The 16,659-nt window shown below is 51.3% G+C and overlaps 1 protein-coding gene across 2 annotated transcripts in view; it reads right to left on the reverse strand.

Annotated features, from left to right (window-relative positions):
* The window catches only part of jing (AE binding protein 2 jing), a 161,595-nt gene that overhangs the window by 44,266 nt on the left and 100,670 nt on the right, over nucleotides 1-16,659 (reverse strand). For both annotated transcript variants that reach the window (XM_077637821.1, XM_077637822.1), the window contains exons 2-3: nucleotides 12,926-13,703; nucleotides 11,062-12,066 (exon numbers count right to left, since the gene is read on the reverse strand). In XM_077637821.1, coding sequence (XP_077493947.1) covers nucleotides 11,062-12,066; nucleotides 12,926-13,703 — 1,783 coding nt within the window. The remainder of the gene's footprint in view (nucleotides 1-11,061; nucleotides 12,067-12,925; nucleotides 13,704-16,659) is intronic.

Below are 16,659 nucleotides of genomic sequence, written 5' to 3' on the forward strand. Positions count from 1 at the left end.
AAGAAAAATGAAAAACTGCAAGCACCACAGACAAGACCAAACATTACCCGTGCCCACTGCTCAGCGTGAAGAACTCAGCCACAAATATTCGCTATCTTCGAGGGTTAATCATTTAGCGCTGACATAATTTTCTGCACAGGCGGTCCTAATCTTGAACGCTTGATTATTTCTCGTTCCGTTTTTACGAGGCCTAAGATTGTTGTGTCATCAAAACGTGGCTCGCAATTTTTTCTGGTACAGAAAATTGTGTCCGCGCTAAATCACTAACCCTCGAATGTAGCGAATATTTGTGGCTGAGTATTGTTCGCGCTGAGCAGTGGGCACGGGTAATCTTTGTTCTTGTCTGTGGTGCTTTCATTTTTTCATTTTTCTTGGTAACCAAGATGGTCACGTCATTCTCTGTTTCACATAAAAAAGCGTACCCCATCCGGAATAAAATTAGCTGAAAGTTCGCGCTTCGCATGTTGTCTTCCTTACAGCTCTCTTCTTTGTTTAAGTCCAGCACGGTTCCCACACGACAGGACTGTACCACGCACGGCGATAATAAACACCTTCAGCGATAGACAGAGTTAGCGTAGCCGGACTGCCATCCGGTAAGTACAACGCGTTGACGTTGCTACCGTTCCCAAGCTTGCCGAGCCACGTTTGCGTATGGTAGTAGTTGCCGTAGTTGCCGCGTTTACCGTGCGGTGGGGCTTAAACACCTATTCCGTTACCGGAGTACCGGGAGCCCACGCGCAGCCAAAGCGCATGCGCAAATCGTCTCGGCGGCGCCATCTGGCGCCACGTACCCGGCAGCTGCACGCACGCCTGCAGCATCGTGACCAATCAGAGCGTGCTCACTGGCGGTGGGCTGGACTCCGGTAACGGTAACACGGTACACAGTATTAGACACCTTTACGTACCATGTTATCGTTAGCATTACCGGATACCAGGATCCCGCCCACTGCCAGTGAGCACGCGCTGATTGGTCACGATGAGACAGGCGCGCACGCAGCTTCCTGGTACCTAGCGCGGCGCCTTCTAGGCGATCTGCGCATGCGCACTGACGGCGTGCAGGCTGTACCGGTACTCCGGTGACGGTAACACGGTACCAGTCACGGAAGCGTAAATTAAACTCTAGGCACAGCCACTGCGGCCAGTTTATGGAGGTGGTGGGAAGGCGGAGGCGCAATCGCCGGGCAATTGGTGCCCCTCAGCAAGTTTTCTTAATCCACTGTAATGATCTTAAGAGCTCATCTGGGCAATTCGCGGGTGGCCTGACAGTCAACGAAGCTCCGAAAATTGAATCCACCAGGACGCCTAGTTTTCCGATACACGGAGGCCATTAAGCGTTTCCTAAATGGCATTATCAATTAACAGCTGCTCTGCGTGGAATGTCATAAGTGTGCACCACAGACAAATCAGCCACAGCAGTCACTTTTTGCCGGAGATATGCCGAACATTCAGCAAGAAATACACTGACGTGCGCTAGTCCCCTCAGTTTTCAAGCTTTATGGTTCACGGTTTATGGGGCTTTAACGCCCCAAAGCGACTCAGGCTATGGGGGACGCCGCAGTGAAGGGCTCCGGATGATTTCGACCACCTGGGGTTCTTTTACGTGCACTGACATCGCGTAGTACACGGGCCTCTAGCATTTCGCCTCCATCGAAATTCGACCGCTGCGGCCGGGATCAAACCCGCGTTTTTCGGGCCAGCAGCCGAGTGGCATAACCACTGAGCCACCGCGGCGGCTCGTTTTCAAGCTTTCCATCGGCGCAGCAACCCAGAAGCAGAGCACAATAACGGCGTTTACATGAATGCGACAGGAGTCGACTACAGACCCTCTTTTAAGGGGAAGAGCAGGCTTTAGAAGGAAAGTCTTGACTCGTCCTCTACTCTCTTCCTCGACGTTTTTGCACTTTCCCCCCAAAAAGGAGACTGGAGTCTACATCTTACCCGCCGCGGTGGCTCAGTGGTTAGGGCGCTCGACTACTGATCCGGAGTTCCCGGGTTCGAACCCGACCGCGGCGGCTGCGTTTTTATGGAGGAAAAACGCTAAGGCGCCCGTGTGCTGTGCGATGTCAGTGCACGTTAAAGATCCCCAGGTGGTCGAAATTATTCCGGAGCCCTCCACTACGGCACCTCTCTCTTCCTTTCCTCTTTCACTCCCTCCTTTATCCCTTCCCTTACGGCGTGGTTCAGGTGTCCAACGAATATGAGACAGATACTGCGCCATTTCCTTTCCCCAAATACCAATTATTATTATTATTATTAGTCTACATCTGTCGCATTCATGTAAACGTGGCTAACGTGGACGGCGCTTGCTATTGATGATCAATCCCTCGGAATTTAAAGAAACTGGAGGAGAAACGGGGAGACGGCCAGTAAGGCATTGAATTGTGCTGCAGAACCCAATTAATCCCAAGCAACTGCAACAGCCCTATGTCAGGCGGCGAATTAAATGTCATTTCCGACGAATGACACTGGCCTGAGTTGACATCCTTGGCTGCGTCGTTGTCACGTTACCAAATCCGTAATGCCACTTGCAAATGTTTCCAATAGGGATCCATTCGCCCGAGGATTGACTCGGGCATAGAAGCTCAGCGGCAGCGGATCGCTGTGCACCCTGCCGAGCTGTAAACCCATGTCAGTCTCCTTTCGGCCCTGCGCGTTCCGTGCGCAATTGCCTTTGGTCGGATTACTGTTGGAGCTGCGCTCAAAAATCGCATTACTAAAAAGCGCAACCATCGGCATTTTTTTCTCCAGTGGCTCTAATCGAGACACCACAGACACGCCCTCATGCGACGGCTGCCTTGTTCCGCCTGCGCAACGCCAAAGAAGATCGCAACGTCAAATTCTACGCTGCCCTTAATAAGCCACGCCATCCATAGCAATGTGCATTCCGTGCAGCATGGCATTATCATTCAAACGTTACCAGGAAGCGTAACTGGGCCCCAGGTTCAGCTAAGTAACGACGCAATCTCTGACCGAAAAATAGTTGAAAAAAAAATAGGCGGCTCTTGGTTTTGGCACTGAACTTACATATTCCGCGGAGCAGCACGCGCTGAACACGGGCGCACAATTTCGCGTGCGCTCAGCAATTCCGCGTCACATCGCGCCCGAATCACGCTCCGAAACGAACCGACAACAAAAAGCGCGCGAAAAAGGTGTCCACTCTCTTGCCCGCCCTATCCAAGCACCTCTAACGACGCTCAAAATTCAGCGCAGTTTCATTCGGCCGCGGCCCCGTTGTTCACTCGCGGATGAAGTGCAGACGGACAACACCCACACCCTCTCCCCGCTCTTACGCTAGTGACGTCACCGGCTCCAACGATAGTGACCAGAAAAGCCGAACCAAGGCCGTCCGGGGGCCGGGCAGACATAATAAAGATGCACCGCCAACAACAAAAAAAACAAAGAACAGACGGCGAGCTCACAGAACAGCTGGTCAGCGAGCGCCGCACGGGGCGCTGTGTCGCGTGCGAACACTCCGGACAGGAAGCCCGCAGCGATGAAGATAAAACAAAAATAGCAAAGTAAAATAAAACCGTGCGGCAAGCGAGTGAGAAGACTGACGGCACGCAATGGGCTACGGCGCGGAATAAAAAATATACATAGATATATACATATACATACAGACTACAGCTGCGAGCTTTCTTATGCAACTTTTCTTCTCGCCAGCCCAAGAGGAGGGCAAAGCCATTACAAGAGAAACGGCGACCGTAAACGTCACGTCCGATGGTGCGACGTAAAAGCAAAAAACATCAAACAAATGCGAAAAGCGGCTTGCTTTTCCTTTTCTTTTTCCTTTCAATGCCGACGGCAGCAGTGTCAGCGATCAAACGAAAAACAACAATCAAATATAAACAAATGCCACAACGGCCGAAAGCCGACTGAAAGCCAAGCGCACAGAAGACCAAACAGCCGAAGCCAACCGAGATCGAAAGATAAAAAAGAACGGAGAGCGCCGGCGGAGAGAAACAGAAAGAGTTAACCGCCACCAACGCAGCGACACCTGCGGCGGGAGCTGGAAGTGGGTCATTGTGCCAACGAAAGACAAAACAAAGCCACCAGGCGACACAAAAGGCGCTCGTAAAATAAAGAACGCGCCAAGAGGGAAATAAAAGTTAAACGCGGCTTCCACTGCGGCGTAGGCAGCAGGAGGGCGAGGTTGAAAAGCGAAAGTGACGTGTCGTCTGTTGCTGCAAAGCGAAGCAATGGCCGCAGCAGAGCGTAGCAGACGACGCGCGCACGGTCGTCTGCTTCGACGGACGACGACCGCTTTCATCCAGCCAGTTCAGGGCCGCGCAGCAGAGAGACGGCGAACAACGGTTTCTGAAACTCTCGCCCCCAGGCCTCTTTCGAGTTCGGACGAGCAGCAGAGTCATAGCGTTTCTTACTATTAACTAGAGGGGAAAGCGGGCGGCGCTGCATTTCAGCCACCATGGGCGCTCAAAGCATCATGGGCCGGTGAGCTACTTGGTGCGGGACCGTCGGGTTTTTTTCGGGAACACGGAGTGGCGTTACTGAGATGTCCCATTCCGCTCACGGCGCGCCCCGCGCGCAAACGACTTTGGCGGAAACGCGCGCAAACCACTTTGGCGGAAACGTGCGCAAAAAATCCATAGTAGCAAGAACGCAACAGCACACGACGCCAATAAAAGATTTCTGTTTTCAGAAGTGCCATTAAAAAACGCCTTAAAGTGTTTAAGCGAAAACATCTTTTTAATATTTCTTTTTGAAAGTGCGCCTGTTAAGCACGAAATATTGGATTTCGTGGCGTAAAATATGTGGCCAATACGAGAGCAAGCCATCGCTTATTTTGGGCAAATTTTACATATACATGCCTTTTTGCCTATTTGTTGGAATTCATAGAAAGGATATTTAATGTTAGGGCATTCTTGATTATCGAACAACGTTTATTTTTGCATTATTTTTTGGCCAAAAGTCGTGTTTCTGCAGTCGGTAGCTCTCCGTCCCATGATGCTTAGAGCGCCCATGGTGGCTGAGGTGGTCTCGAGGAAGCTCCATGCTAACTGCATGGAGCTTCCTCTAGTTAATGGCAATAGTTCCCTCTAGTTAATGGCAAGAAACTCTATGCGCGCAGCCGAGACGGCAAACAACGGTTTCTGAAACTCTCGCCCCCAGACCTCTTTCGAGTTCGGACGACCGGCTGAGTTTAATAACAAAAAAAAAGCAAACGTGTCGTTCGTTCCATTAAACCAACAGTTTCCTGTAATCCGCAGCGGTCAAGTAACACCTCTCTTCGCGGGGTTTTCAAAAAAAGGTATGCGACAAAAGGAAATTGAATCGGAAAGCCAATAATCCCCCGCAGACAGATCGACTAAACCAAAGGAAGCCAGTTTTATCGACCGTACAACTCTAATCGACAGAGGATAGGAATAAAGAATACGTTTCAACAAACAGCAATGTACGAATGTATTGTTTCCCCTTTCTCAATTTTTTTAAGCTGAAAAATCTCGAACATCGCTGCCCCATGCTTTGCTATTTCTTGCTAACCAAATTAATTTTAACAGCCGAAAAATCGCTGTCAGTTCAAGTTCACTAACTTGTTGGAGGCAGGAAGCAATCAGCGCAATTTGACAACTCCAAAGCAGTCAAATCTACCAGTCCAAACGTTTCACATTAAAGTGCGAAACGTCTACAGCCGCAAAAAAATAAATAAATAACGTGAAGTACAAACGCCACTCGGAGCGGTAAAAGGAAGATTAGCCCCAAACCAACGTTTAACTAAATTACAGTGGAGCCTAGAGGGACTATTAAGAACACCGCTCTCCCTGTCGACGACCTACTCGAAACACAGCGCTCGTTTACCCCGGCCAGAAAACAACTATTTCCCCCTTCGCCCGCTTAATTAAGCCACACAATCGCGCTAATAGGAGGCGACACGTTTCACCCCAATTCGAACGTAGAATTACCACACCTTCGCTATCTCCCCACACAGCGAATCCCCCCCCCCCCCCCCCCCTTCTGCAGCCATTTTTATTCCGAGCTAGGCGGCACGCGCCTCGCTGGGCCCGAGAATGAAACGAAGATAAAAAATAAAACAAAGGTCATTAACGCGATCAAACCGGCGACAGGCGGTGCTACTAATTAAGCCGATATACAACGAAGTCACCTCCCCCGTCTCCCCGCTGTCTCATTTCCTGCCAACGAAATTAAAAAAATAATAATAAGCGAGGTGCTAAAGACACAACGCGGGACGCTAACAAAGAAAACAAATGACTAAGCCTAATCGAAAAATTGCCGTCGTCTGCTCCGAGCGGACGTGAGCACAGGACAATTCACACCCCTCCCCGGCTAAAGCTGTCGTCTGCTCGCGCGAGCCTGCACGTTGCGTCGTCTGCTCCAGAAACGAAAGAAAGCAGAAAAAAGCCTAGTGAAGAAAAAAAAAACACACAGCAGAAAGCAGGAGAGCGTTGACTCACGCCCTGTTGGGATGTTGGGCGCCCACGCGCGCTATGCGGGTCAGTGGCTGTCACGTTTTCGCTGTTAACGACAAGCGAGTCGTTAAAACGTGACAGGGGGCTGGCTGTGGGTGGGTGTCTGCGGAAGAGGGGTTGGAGTGAAAGGGCGCGACGAAGCTGGGAAGTATAGTACGGCACGCTCCAGCTAAGGTGATGATGCATGATCGCTGTAAGTGTCCTATCTGTTGTTCGCCTGACACCGAAGAAAAAAATCTATTTTGTTCCCACCAACTACCGCAGACAGCTTTTTTTTTCCAAGCTTTGTTTATTCCGGGTCTGGCCCGCGTAGGTGAAAGGGAACCACATATCCGAAATTAAGGGTGCAACCGACGTTACGTACTGTAGAGGTAAATATAAGAAACGTAAACGGTAACTCCAGTAAATTAACCCGAAATAAATTGTTACTGCCAAAGTAGAGTTAATTTTTGATTCATAAGTAGGTTTCCAAAAATCACAACATCCCTTGCAGACATGAAAGTCGTCCAATGGTGCCGTTCTAACGCAACTCATCACTTCGCTATGAATGTCGGCCTGAATAACCTTGATCGTCTCCATTTTAAACCATCATCATTTTAGCTGTTACCCATTAAGTATCACGGAATATTCTTGCGCGCACAGGTAGGTAAGCCTTACTTGCAAATTTTCTTGCTTCTGACATAAGTCCGCTCTGCGAGCGGGCGGTCTTTCTCCTTGTCACACGTAAGGAGTCTTAACTGTCTCCGCCAACTCTTTCTTAGTTGCCGGCCGCCAAGCGCTGCTAGTCAAGCCCCTTTTAGCCTCGCGGGATGGCCCACTGATTATGAAAACAATTTCAACCCCAATAATAGTAATAATAACATTATTAACAACAACAATAATGTTTCCTGGACACGCAAGGGAATTAACACGGAGCAGTGGTTCCATCTAAGCCAACGTTTGGTTCATGTGAAGTGACTACGCATCGTCACAGCTACGCGATGTGGTTCAATATACGTGCATGCCTGATGAGCACTAGACCTCTCTTGGACGTCCGCAGGACATCCATGAGAGTTTTAATGTCCACTGGGTAGTTGCGTAAAACAAAGAAATATAAGCTAGCAAAAATAATAAACAATAACTGGTGTTCTTCTTAGTTTTAAATAGTTACGTGAAAAGATAAAAAAAAACAAAGGAGCAACTAAGAGGCGCGTTGAGGGATGCGCCCGGAACCACCGGTAGCCTAAGTTCGCGTGAACACGGTATGTCTTTCAGAGCTCCGTGATGAGCAGTGCCAGCTGCAGGGTCTCCCACCCCAGCGGCGTATCCTCGCACACGCAAGAGTCTCTCTCTCTCTCTCTGTCCTCTCTCCAGAGCAAATGAGATAAAAGAAGATAAGGGCAGAAGCCAAGTAGAGAGTGGGCGCAGATAAGGACGATAAGCGCCCCCTCAACATTACATCACCCGGCTGCAGATGCCGCTGTCAGGCGGCGGAGGAGTTCACTGTCGTCTCGCCAGCTAGACCACATGCTCCCAAGGAAACGACCGCAGTGTATGTGTCCACGCGTGCAAGTTACGCCTCAGCAGTTCTATGCAGTGCGGCAAAACCCGCAGGTATAAGAACACCCGAAAAGGTAACAAAAAGGACCAGAGATAAGAAAATGGTTCGGTTTTAACGTGCTTGAACCGAGTATACGCGTGAAAAGCATGTGTTTGGCCTCACTGGCTCATGGTTCTGCTTTGCTGGGTCGTTAGCAAGTCTGATATTAGACACAGGTTAAGCTCTGATCGAGGTTAAGCTGCTCATCTGTTCGCGCCGCAGATGGAAGTTGATGAAGACGACGACACGCACTGCACAGCGCGAGACGGTGGCAGCTGAACACGAGGGGCCATCGGTTGCGGCGATAGCATGGTGCTGTCGTGCACTGGCCAGCGATGCAGCAGATCTGTTCGCGGCGCCGCGGATATATACGTACTTCTTTCATTTCTGCGGGCGTAGTTGGCTTCAGACAAACAGACAACAGGTGTTTTCGGGAGTGCAGGCCTTAGTGCTAGGCCACTAAAACTCCAAGACGAAGGAGTGACACTTATGCCCCCCACATCAGATTTTATAGCTAGCTCCAACACACACACACACACACACACACACACACACACACACACACACACACACACACACACACACACACACACACACACACACACACACACACACACACACACACACACACACACACACACACACACACACACACACACACACACACACACACACACACACACACAACCTCGTTATAACGAAGTTGAAGGGGTCCGGCGGTGACTTCGCTATAGCCGTAGCTTCGTTATAGCCCTTTTTGACCGAACTTCCAAGGGGAATCGTCATTCCTTCGTTATATCCATTATACCATTATAAACAGTTTCTTTATAACGAGCTCCTCCCGTGCATATATATAAATGAAAGTGAAAAATCTATGGTTTAAGGAATTCAGCCACAACACAGTGGAATACATCGTTAAACAACTATGATTCCGCGATGGAATGCTCGATTTCGACGAAACGCTAGCCAAAGCCAAGCACGAAGTGTCAGTTTCCCGGCATTCCTGCAGCGGATGAAGCGCTTTCGCAAGAAACTCGCACAGACGGTGGCGCCTATCGGTGCGAAATGTATCGGCAAAAAGATATAATTCGTTAGAAGTCACTTCTTAATTCTTCCTCGCGAATTCCGGCAGATCAGTGCTTCCTCCCGAGCTTTATTATCCTTCCTCGAGATTTCCGTCAAAAGAGCTCTGCCTCCCCCCCACCACCCCCATATTTACCTCCACCAAAACACTACAAGGGCAGGGCGAGATAAGCGTATGCAAAAAGCTACTGAACTTTACATTCCAAAAGCGGCCCTGCATGAAACGGAAGGCTCCCAATCTGCAAAGATGAACCCACACCAGGCAATTAAAAGCCGGGGTGGACAAGGCAAAGAAAAGGGGGGGGGGGGGGGGGGGGGCGAACAGCACAAGGAGGGCACCTCACAGTGCAAACTCCCGAACCAGAGCTGGGAGGGGATCCATCGGGGCGATCGTAAAAGGGAGGGAGCCGCCGCCTCGGAGGCACTGCTCCTCGAAAGACGCGAAGCGGAGATTATGCTGTGCGCTCTTAGATGAGGCACCAGAGGAGAGCCGACTACAAGGCGGGCATAAAAGACGCCCCTGGATGGGGGAATCCGAACGACGCCATGTGTGTGTGGAAGGGGGGCTCTTCAAAACCCTTTTCGACGAAGTTCCCTCCGACAGCGGACAGCGCTCAGCAAAAATGCACGCAGAGGCGTGAGGGCTACGTGGGGATGCGGTAGTTACGCCTACAGCGGGGTCATCGGAACTTCCGTTTCTTTTCGGTTCCCGGAAAGACATCCATTAGCCATTGCCTTTTGCTGCACTGACCATCCGCATCTCCAGCTTTTCTTTAATGTTGGCAGGCAAAAAAAAATATCTCAAGAACTTTACACCCCGCCCTGGGCCAATGAAGAGACAACGATAGCCGTAGCAGAGGCGGATTTATACGTCACCCTTAGAGGGGGCGGTTCAATGGTCCATTTTAACCATGCATCTCTCGGACTTGGTGTGAACAAAACAGCGCAGGCACCGTTATTGCGCTGTTTGTTCTCACTTCGTCTCTACGTGCCGACCGGGCCAAATTTCCGCTTTCTTAAAGAAGACTTTTTGCGTCGAAAAATGAGGTTTAGTACGGCTTTCCAATGTAACACATTCCTCCCTTGGGGGACAGCGAGAGCTCCTCCCCCCCCCCCCCTCCCCCAATAAGTCCGCCCTGTGCCGTAGTGCACCCCAAGTTACCACTACCAGAGCTATTTAATTTCAGTTGCAGAGCTCCGAATCAAAGTCCGACGACTACCTGCGGCCAGTTTCTGTAGGTTAGCAGACTGTGACTCTGCCTATGTGTTTGGCAGTCAACTGTTCGCGACGCCCGGCCGCTCTTCAATCCTCACAGAGTCTACGTTTCAGGTGCTCTGGGAAGTTCACGCGAGTCCCGCCAGGTGGCGAGACTATCTGCTAACCTCCTCATTCGGCCCAGTCGGAGCGTCCGACTTTGATACAAGGGCCCAACATGGGCCCAAGGATCTGACCATCATTCCACGCGCTTAGCACATAGCAGTGGCGAACCTCTACTTCGAAACCAGGCTGTTCTCTACTGCAGCTGAGGGAGGGCCGGCAAACCAGGAGTAGAATGGGCAGGAAAAAGAACTCAAAAGGAAACTGTCCGGCCCGACTGACAAACAGTGGCGCCATCTATGAGCTTGAAAGTCAGCTATTGGTGGCACTCAGCGACTTTCGTTTATCAGCTATATTCGTGTTTTGTGCAGCACTGAGCAGTTCAATTGAATGCCGCCGGTGGCGTGAAAGTCAGGTAGTTTCCGAATTTCGGCTCAGAGCATCGAAGTACGACATAGGGCCTCCGCTCGGAGATTCCGAACTGGCATAACGATCAATGAGCTCTGAACTTACGAATTCCCGTACTTGCAGAGACACATACATCGCACGACATCAGATGGCGCTTTCTGGACAGTCTCAAACTTCCCTCCCGGATGCAGGGGGGGAAAGACAGGCATAGAAGGAGGGGGTCTCACCTTGCACCCCTGCCACCGACAGGCGTAGAGGCCTTGGTCCCTGGTCTGGGTATCCACGTGCGCCGCCCGGACGTGGTCGCCGAGGGCCTCTTCGCTGCGGAGCCGCATCTCGCAGTCCAGCCATCGGCACGAGCACAGGCCGTCCTCCCCGACCAAGACAGAGGACTGGGTCGACGAACAAGGCGAGGGCGCCGCCGCGAAGGACGCAGGGGAGCAGGAGGACGCGCACGGTGTTGACGACGAGCCCGCTGCAGCCGAAGACGTCGACGGGACCGCCGCCGTCGAAGAAACCTTCGCCGGCGAGACCCCCGTCGACGAACCTATCGTCGGCGACGCGGCTACCGGCGGTGCGGACGTCGGTGAAACCGCTATTGACAATGCGGCCGCCGACGTTTCGGCATTCGATGTAGTCTCTGTTTCTAATATACACCCGGACTCTTCCTCGTCTGGAATGCTTCTACTACTGCTGCTGCTGCTGCTGCAGTCGGGCGAAGGAGGCGGCAATGAAGCCTCCGACTCAGCTTGTCTTAGGTGATGCTGCTTCTTGTGGTTCTGCTGTTGCGAGTTGTGATTCGGCTGTGAGGTGTGGTTCGGCAGTGAATGATGGTGATGATGACCCGTGCGGTGCTCGAGGACGTGGTTCCGGCGTTCCTGGCTTCTGCCGGCATCCTCGCAGTCTTCGTGAGCGTGGCGTTCCTGATGGCGGCTCTCCCTCTGCTGGCGATGGTCCTGGTGACGATGGGTGTTACGAGGCGACGACGACGTCGTCGCCGCCTGGTGGTGGGTTTCGTGGTGACGGCGCAGTTCCGGTTGGTGTTGTTGTTCCCTGTGGTTTCTTAATGGGCTGGTACAGCTGCTGTTGCTGCTGGCGGCGGTGCTGATACTGGTGGACGCCTTGCGCTGCGGGTCCAACCGTTCGGCGACGAGGTCGACGCAATGCCGAAGAAGGGACTCCACCTCGGCCTCCCTGCGCCTGCAGATGTCCTCGTCCTCGGGCTCTTCATCCTGCGTGACGCACCCGCATTCGGTGTACTAACTGCTTGCCAAAAGATGTCAACTCACTTCGCCCAGGCCTACAGTCAAAACATGATTGCATTTTGCGGAAAGGGAAGTGCGCCAGCTAGGACTCACGAAAACATCAGAGTACCGGCTAGAGGAGTAACGCTGTTCTTTTAAGACAGGTCCTTTGACAGGCATAAAACAAATGGCTAGCGAAAGCTTCTCGATTGCAGATGCCAAGTTTCACAGCGATTGTGGTAGCTTCGGGGGCCCTTATCTGCGCACACCACATCTTCTTCACGCGCTCCCTTTAAAGCGATGGCGGTTCTCGTTCGGCCTGCGCCTCGCTCTCACTATCGACCAATAAAATATTACGTGCCCATCAACGGTGTGCATAAAACGGCTTATTTAAAAAAAAATGAAAAAAGACGCGCCTGAGGAGTTGCTACGCCCTGTAAGAAATTGTTTACTTCGCCAAGAAGGCATAACTATTTGAATCTCAACCAAAAGCGCTGCTGGTAAAGTTCCAGTCCCGGGTAAACTGACCTTACTAGTCCTATTCACGCGCACGTAAAACGTACTGAAGACATCTTAGCACTGCAAGGCATCGGTCGTGAAAACAAATCCACAGTGAATGGACTATGCGCTACACAAGCCTGACATTGACGACGTTCAGAAAGAGCTCGGATGAACACACTCACTGAGGCACTCCTTAAGAGAAAGACAGAACAGGAAGTGAAAGACCAGGAAGGCAGAGAGGAAGTGAAAGTAGTAGAGAAGAAAGGAAAGACTACTTCCGCAGGCTGTTCTCCGTCCTGGCCCTTAGTAAAGAGTGACATACCTCTGAACTCGCATGCTGGCTTACCGATACGGCTGTGGCATCCCGTTTCCTTGCATCCCCCGAGAGCTTCCTCTTCCGCCTGCTCTTGGCGCAACCGGCCGGATGCGGCGAAGGCGACGCCACCTGGGCCGCACACTTCTGCGACGACGTCAGTGGCGACGCCTGCCGACACGCAGGGGGCGCAACCGTCGCGCACAACTCGGCGTGGGACACCGTGGGCCCGGAGCAGCTGGAAGACGACACTGGCACGCTCGACGACGTTACGGATGAAGACAATGACGCGGGCGGCACCGCCAGCGAAGCAGCAACAGTCGATGTTGAACAGGTCGTTAAAAAGGGCGCCGCGGCGGTTGACGTCACCGCTGTGGTGGCTGAAGACGATGATGATGAAAGACTCGAGGCCAGCGCGGACGAAAAGGAGAGTGCGGCGGTGGTGGCGGCGGCCAAGACAGACGACTGTGGACGCGGGGACGCGGGCGAGCCGGCGGGGCAGCAAGAGTCCGAAGCCGAAGCCGTGGCGGCGGCCACGACCTCGTCGACGAGCCGGAGGTCTCGCTTCCGGGCGTCGGCGGCCGACTCGCCCTGCCGGTGCTGCTGGGGCAGCAGCAGGCGGGACAGGTTGAAGCCGGAGTCCGGCGTGGCGTCCCCGAGGTCCCCCAGGTCTCCGGAGACCAGGCTGGCGACGCTGTCCGGCAGGCCCTCGGCGCCGCCCGAGTCGCTGAGGACGCTCTCGGGCGAGCAGGGCGCCGACGAGGCCGAGTCGCTCGAAGACCGGCATGACTCGCCGCTGCTCGTGGCCACACTGCGAAAAGACAGGACGGGATGGTGAGCGAGGACAGACGGCAGGGACAGAAGACATGTGCAGCCTTTCTCGAAAGTTTACGCCCCAAGTGATTTGCTTCGAAAGTGTCTAGTCCCTTATAAAAATGGTCTATAGACCGTCTATATAGACTTCTTATGGACTCTATTGCCATCCTATAGATACTTCTTTTTGTCTATTCATAACCTATAGACTACCTATAGACAAAAGTTTACTAAAAGTGTGTGGCCATAAATCTATACATTGTCTATAGACTGCCTATAGGATTTGTAATGGCTACAGACTGTTCTCTAGGGTTTGTCTATGGAGAGTCTATAGACTTTGTAGACAGAAGTCTATGGACATTCAATAGGCTGTATAAAGATGTTTTTGTAATGGGTAGGCCTCTTAACTGTAGCACGGAAATTCCAAGATTCGCAGGGGCGAGGACCACAGCACCTCTCATCTTCAAGGCATCTGGAAAGCTGTTGACGTCAACAGTATGACCCAGAAGGAAACCCCTCGGTCTCATTGCTTTTGACAAAGATTATACAGCGACGGTAAAGCAAAGTAACCAGTACAGGACGCCAGAATTACCGCTACGTGAGCGTGCCGCCGCCAACAGCTGACTGTATCACTCTAAACAAAAAGGAGTAAAAAGCGGAGTAAGCTGTCCTCTAACACACTCGCTTTTTACACCCATACAAGTGTACCAGTGTTTAGAGTGTACGCCGCTATTGCTTGCAGACAATAATGGAGTGGTAATCAGAAAAAAATGCCCCCCGGTAACTGCAAACCCGGCACATGCTAACTGAGGTTCTGCGCAGCTGCACGACAAACTTAACAGCGAGTAAAATTGTTAACTGTGGTTACTTCAAACCTGAGTGATATCGGTAACTACCCTCATTACACAAGCCGACTGCATCCAGTAAACCGTGGTGTCCATAAAACGCAGCTGCACTGTCCGTCTATTAAAGGCGCAAGACAGTCGAATGCTCATGGACACACTGACAATTACTTCCGCGATAAGAAGGCGACAATTAAACTGCGTGCCTTGCGGTGAATTAACTTTGAAGAAGGAGTTTTTCACCGACCGGTATGGTAGGGTGAAAACGGATAAGTGCTCCCACCGGCCAGGACTATCAAAACACAGCATACCCACTGGCGTAAAAGTGCAGGCACTCACAAAAGTTTTCGAAACATGGAGATAACAAAAAAGAGGGGGGGGGGGGGGGGGGCTTAATTGCTTAGCATTCCAAGCATGCAGCCACTAACTGCAGGGGTTTATAGGCATTTTCCCGCGCGACTTGCACAATGCCACCCCCCTATACCTGATCACTCCTCTAGGCAGCGATTGAATTCAGCTTTTTCACGATTTCGGTGTTCCCAGAACTGTTTGCGGGGACCTGCACACTGCCGCTGCCAAGAGCGGTACATATTTCATACAACGGTTGTCTAAGGTGGTCTCTCCAAGCAGGATCACCTCGCAAAGCGACAGAATATTTTCTGGAGCGCGAGAACCAGTAAATTATAATTGCAGGGTGCGTTTCGCCTGCAATGCGCAAAACTGGCCACTGGAATGCAAGACAGTTTTGAATGCTGTTCGCTATCAGCTGCAGAAGGATTTTGCCACAAGTAATCGAGAGCTTTAGACATTCGCGGCACGGGTTATCCAGGGTACCGTCGAAAAGTGCAGGTTCAAAAAGACGGAGACAAGCCTCTGAAGGCGACCAAAAACTACGGCTTCTCAGTTCCCGGGTTCGAACCCGACCGCGGCGGCTGCGTTTTTATGGAGGAAAGACGCTAAGGCGCCCGTGTGCTGTGCGATGTCAGTGCACGTTAAAGATCCCCAGGTGATCGAAATTATTCCGGAGCCCTCCACTACGGCACCTCTCTCTTCCTTTCTTCTTTCACTCCCTCCTTTATCCATTCCCTTGCGGCGCGGTTCAGGTGTCCAACGATATACGTGACAGATACTGCGCCATTTCCTTTCCCCCAAAACCAATTATTATATTATTATTATTATTATTATTATTATTATCTCCGATACGTCCCCGGAAAAAACAAGAACGGGGGAAGATATATACGTGCCTATAAAATCACTCTCTTGTGTAGACGATAACAAGTTAACAAGATCCTTAATGTTCCTGAAGGAAGCGGTCAAAGCCCGAGCTCAAAGCCTATATATCCCTTACAAAAATTTCTTCACACAGTCTATAGACTGTCCATAGACTTTTGCGTATGAAGTCTATAGACAAATCCTAGAGAATAGTCTACAGGCAACACAAATCCTACAGACAGTCTCTATAAAATCCATAAATTTACGGCCATACACTTTTACAAGACATCTGCCTATAAACAGTCTATAGACTACAAATAGACAAAATGAAATATCTATAGGAAGGCAATGAGAGTATATAAGAAGTCTATAGACAACTTTTATAAGGGTAGGTCACACACCCCCTGCTCTACTATTCCTCCACGTGACGCTGCTCGCTAAACCTGACAGGTGAGTAGCATAAAGGAATCAAGGTTCACATTCAGCGTTGGGTGCAAGGAGTGTGCCTTCACCTCGCTCTGGGCTGCAGAAGCGACGGACACTGCGTTGTTCACAATACTAAGAAAGTACTTTCTGCGTGCTTTGTCAGTTTCGAATCCGTTTCCGGTATACTGAGACCTGTGATATAGGCGTTCCCTTCCATTACGGTCTGCTTCCTCGTTTCGAATCGAAAACGGTTTTCTGCCTGCCTTTCAGCTACGGGATCCGCAAAAACTCCCCTGGGAAGACCACTCGTCGCCGGAGCTATTGCTGCAGATTTTAGGCAAATTCAAATCACGTGACCGAGTGTTAGTAGAAGCCAAGCACGCGACACAATGGCCAAGTGGACAGCTTGCGCACTTCACTGAAGATCCACACAGCGAGAAGAAAACCATCCGTCCAGACTTTGCTCACTTACAC

The sequence above is a fragment of the Amblyomma americanum genome, chromosome 9 (genome assembly GCF_052857255.1).
Source record: "Amblyomma americanum isolate KBUSLIRL-KWMA chromosome 9, ASM5285725v1, whole genome shotgun sequence".
Lineage (NCBI taxonomy): Eukaryota > Metazoa > Arthropoda > Arachnida > Ixodida > Ixodidae > Amblyomma > Amblyomma americanum.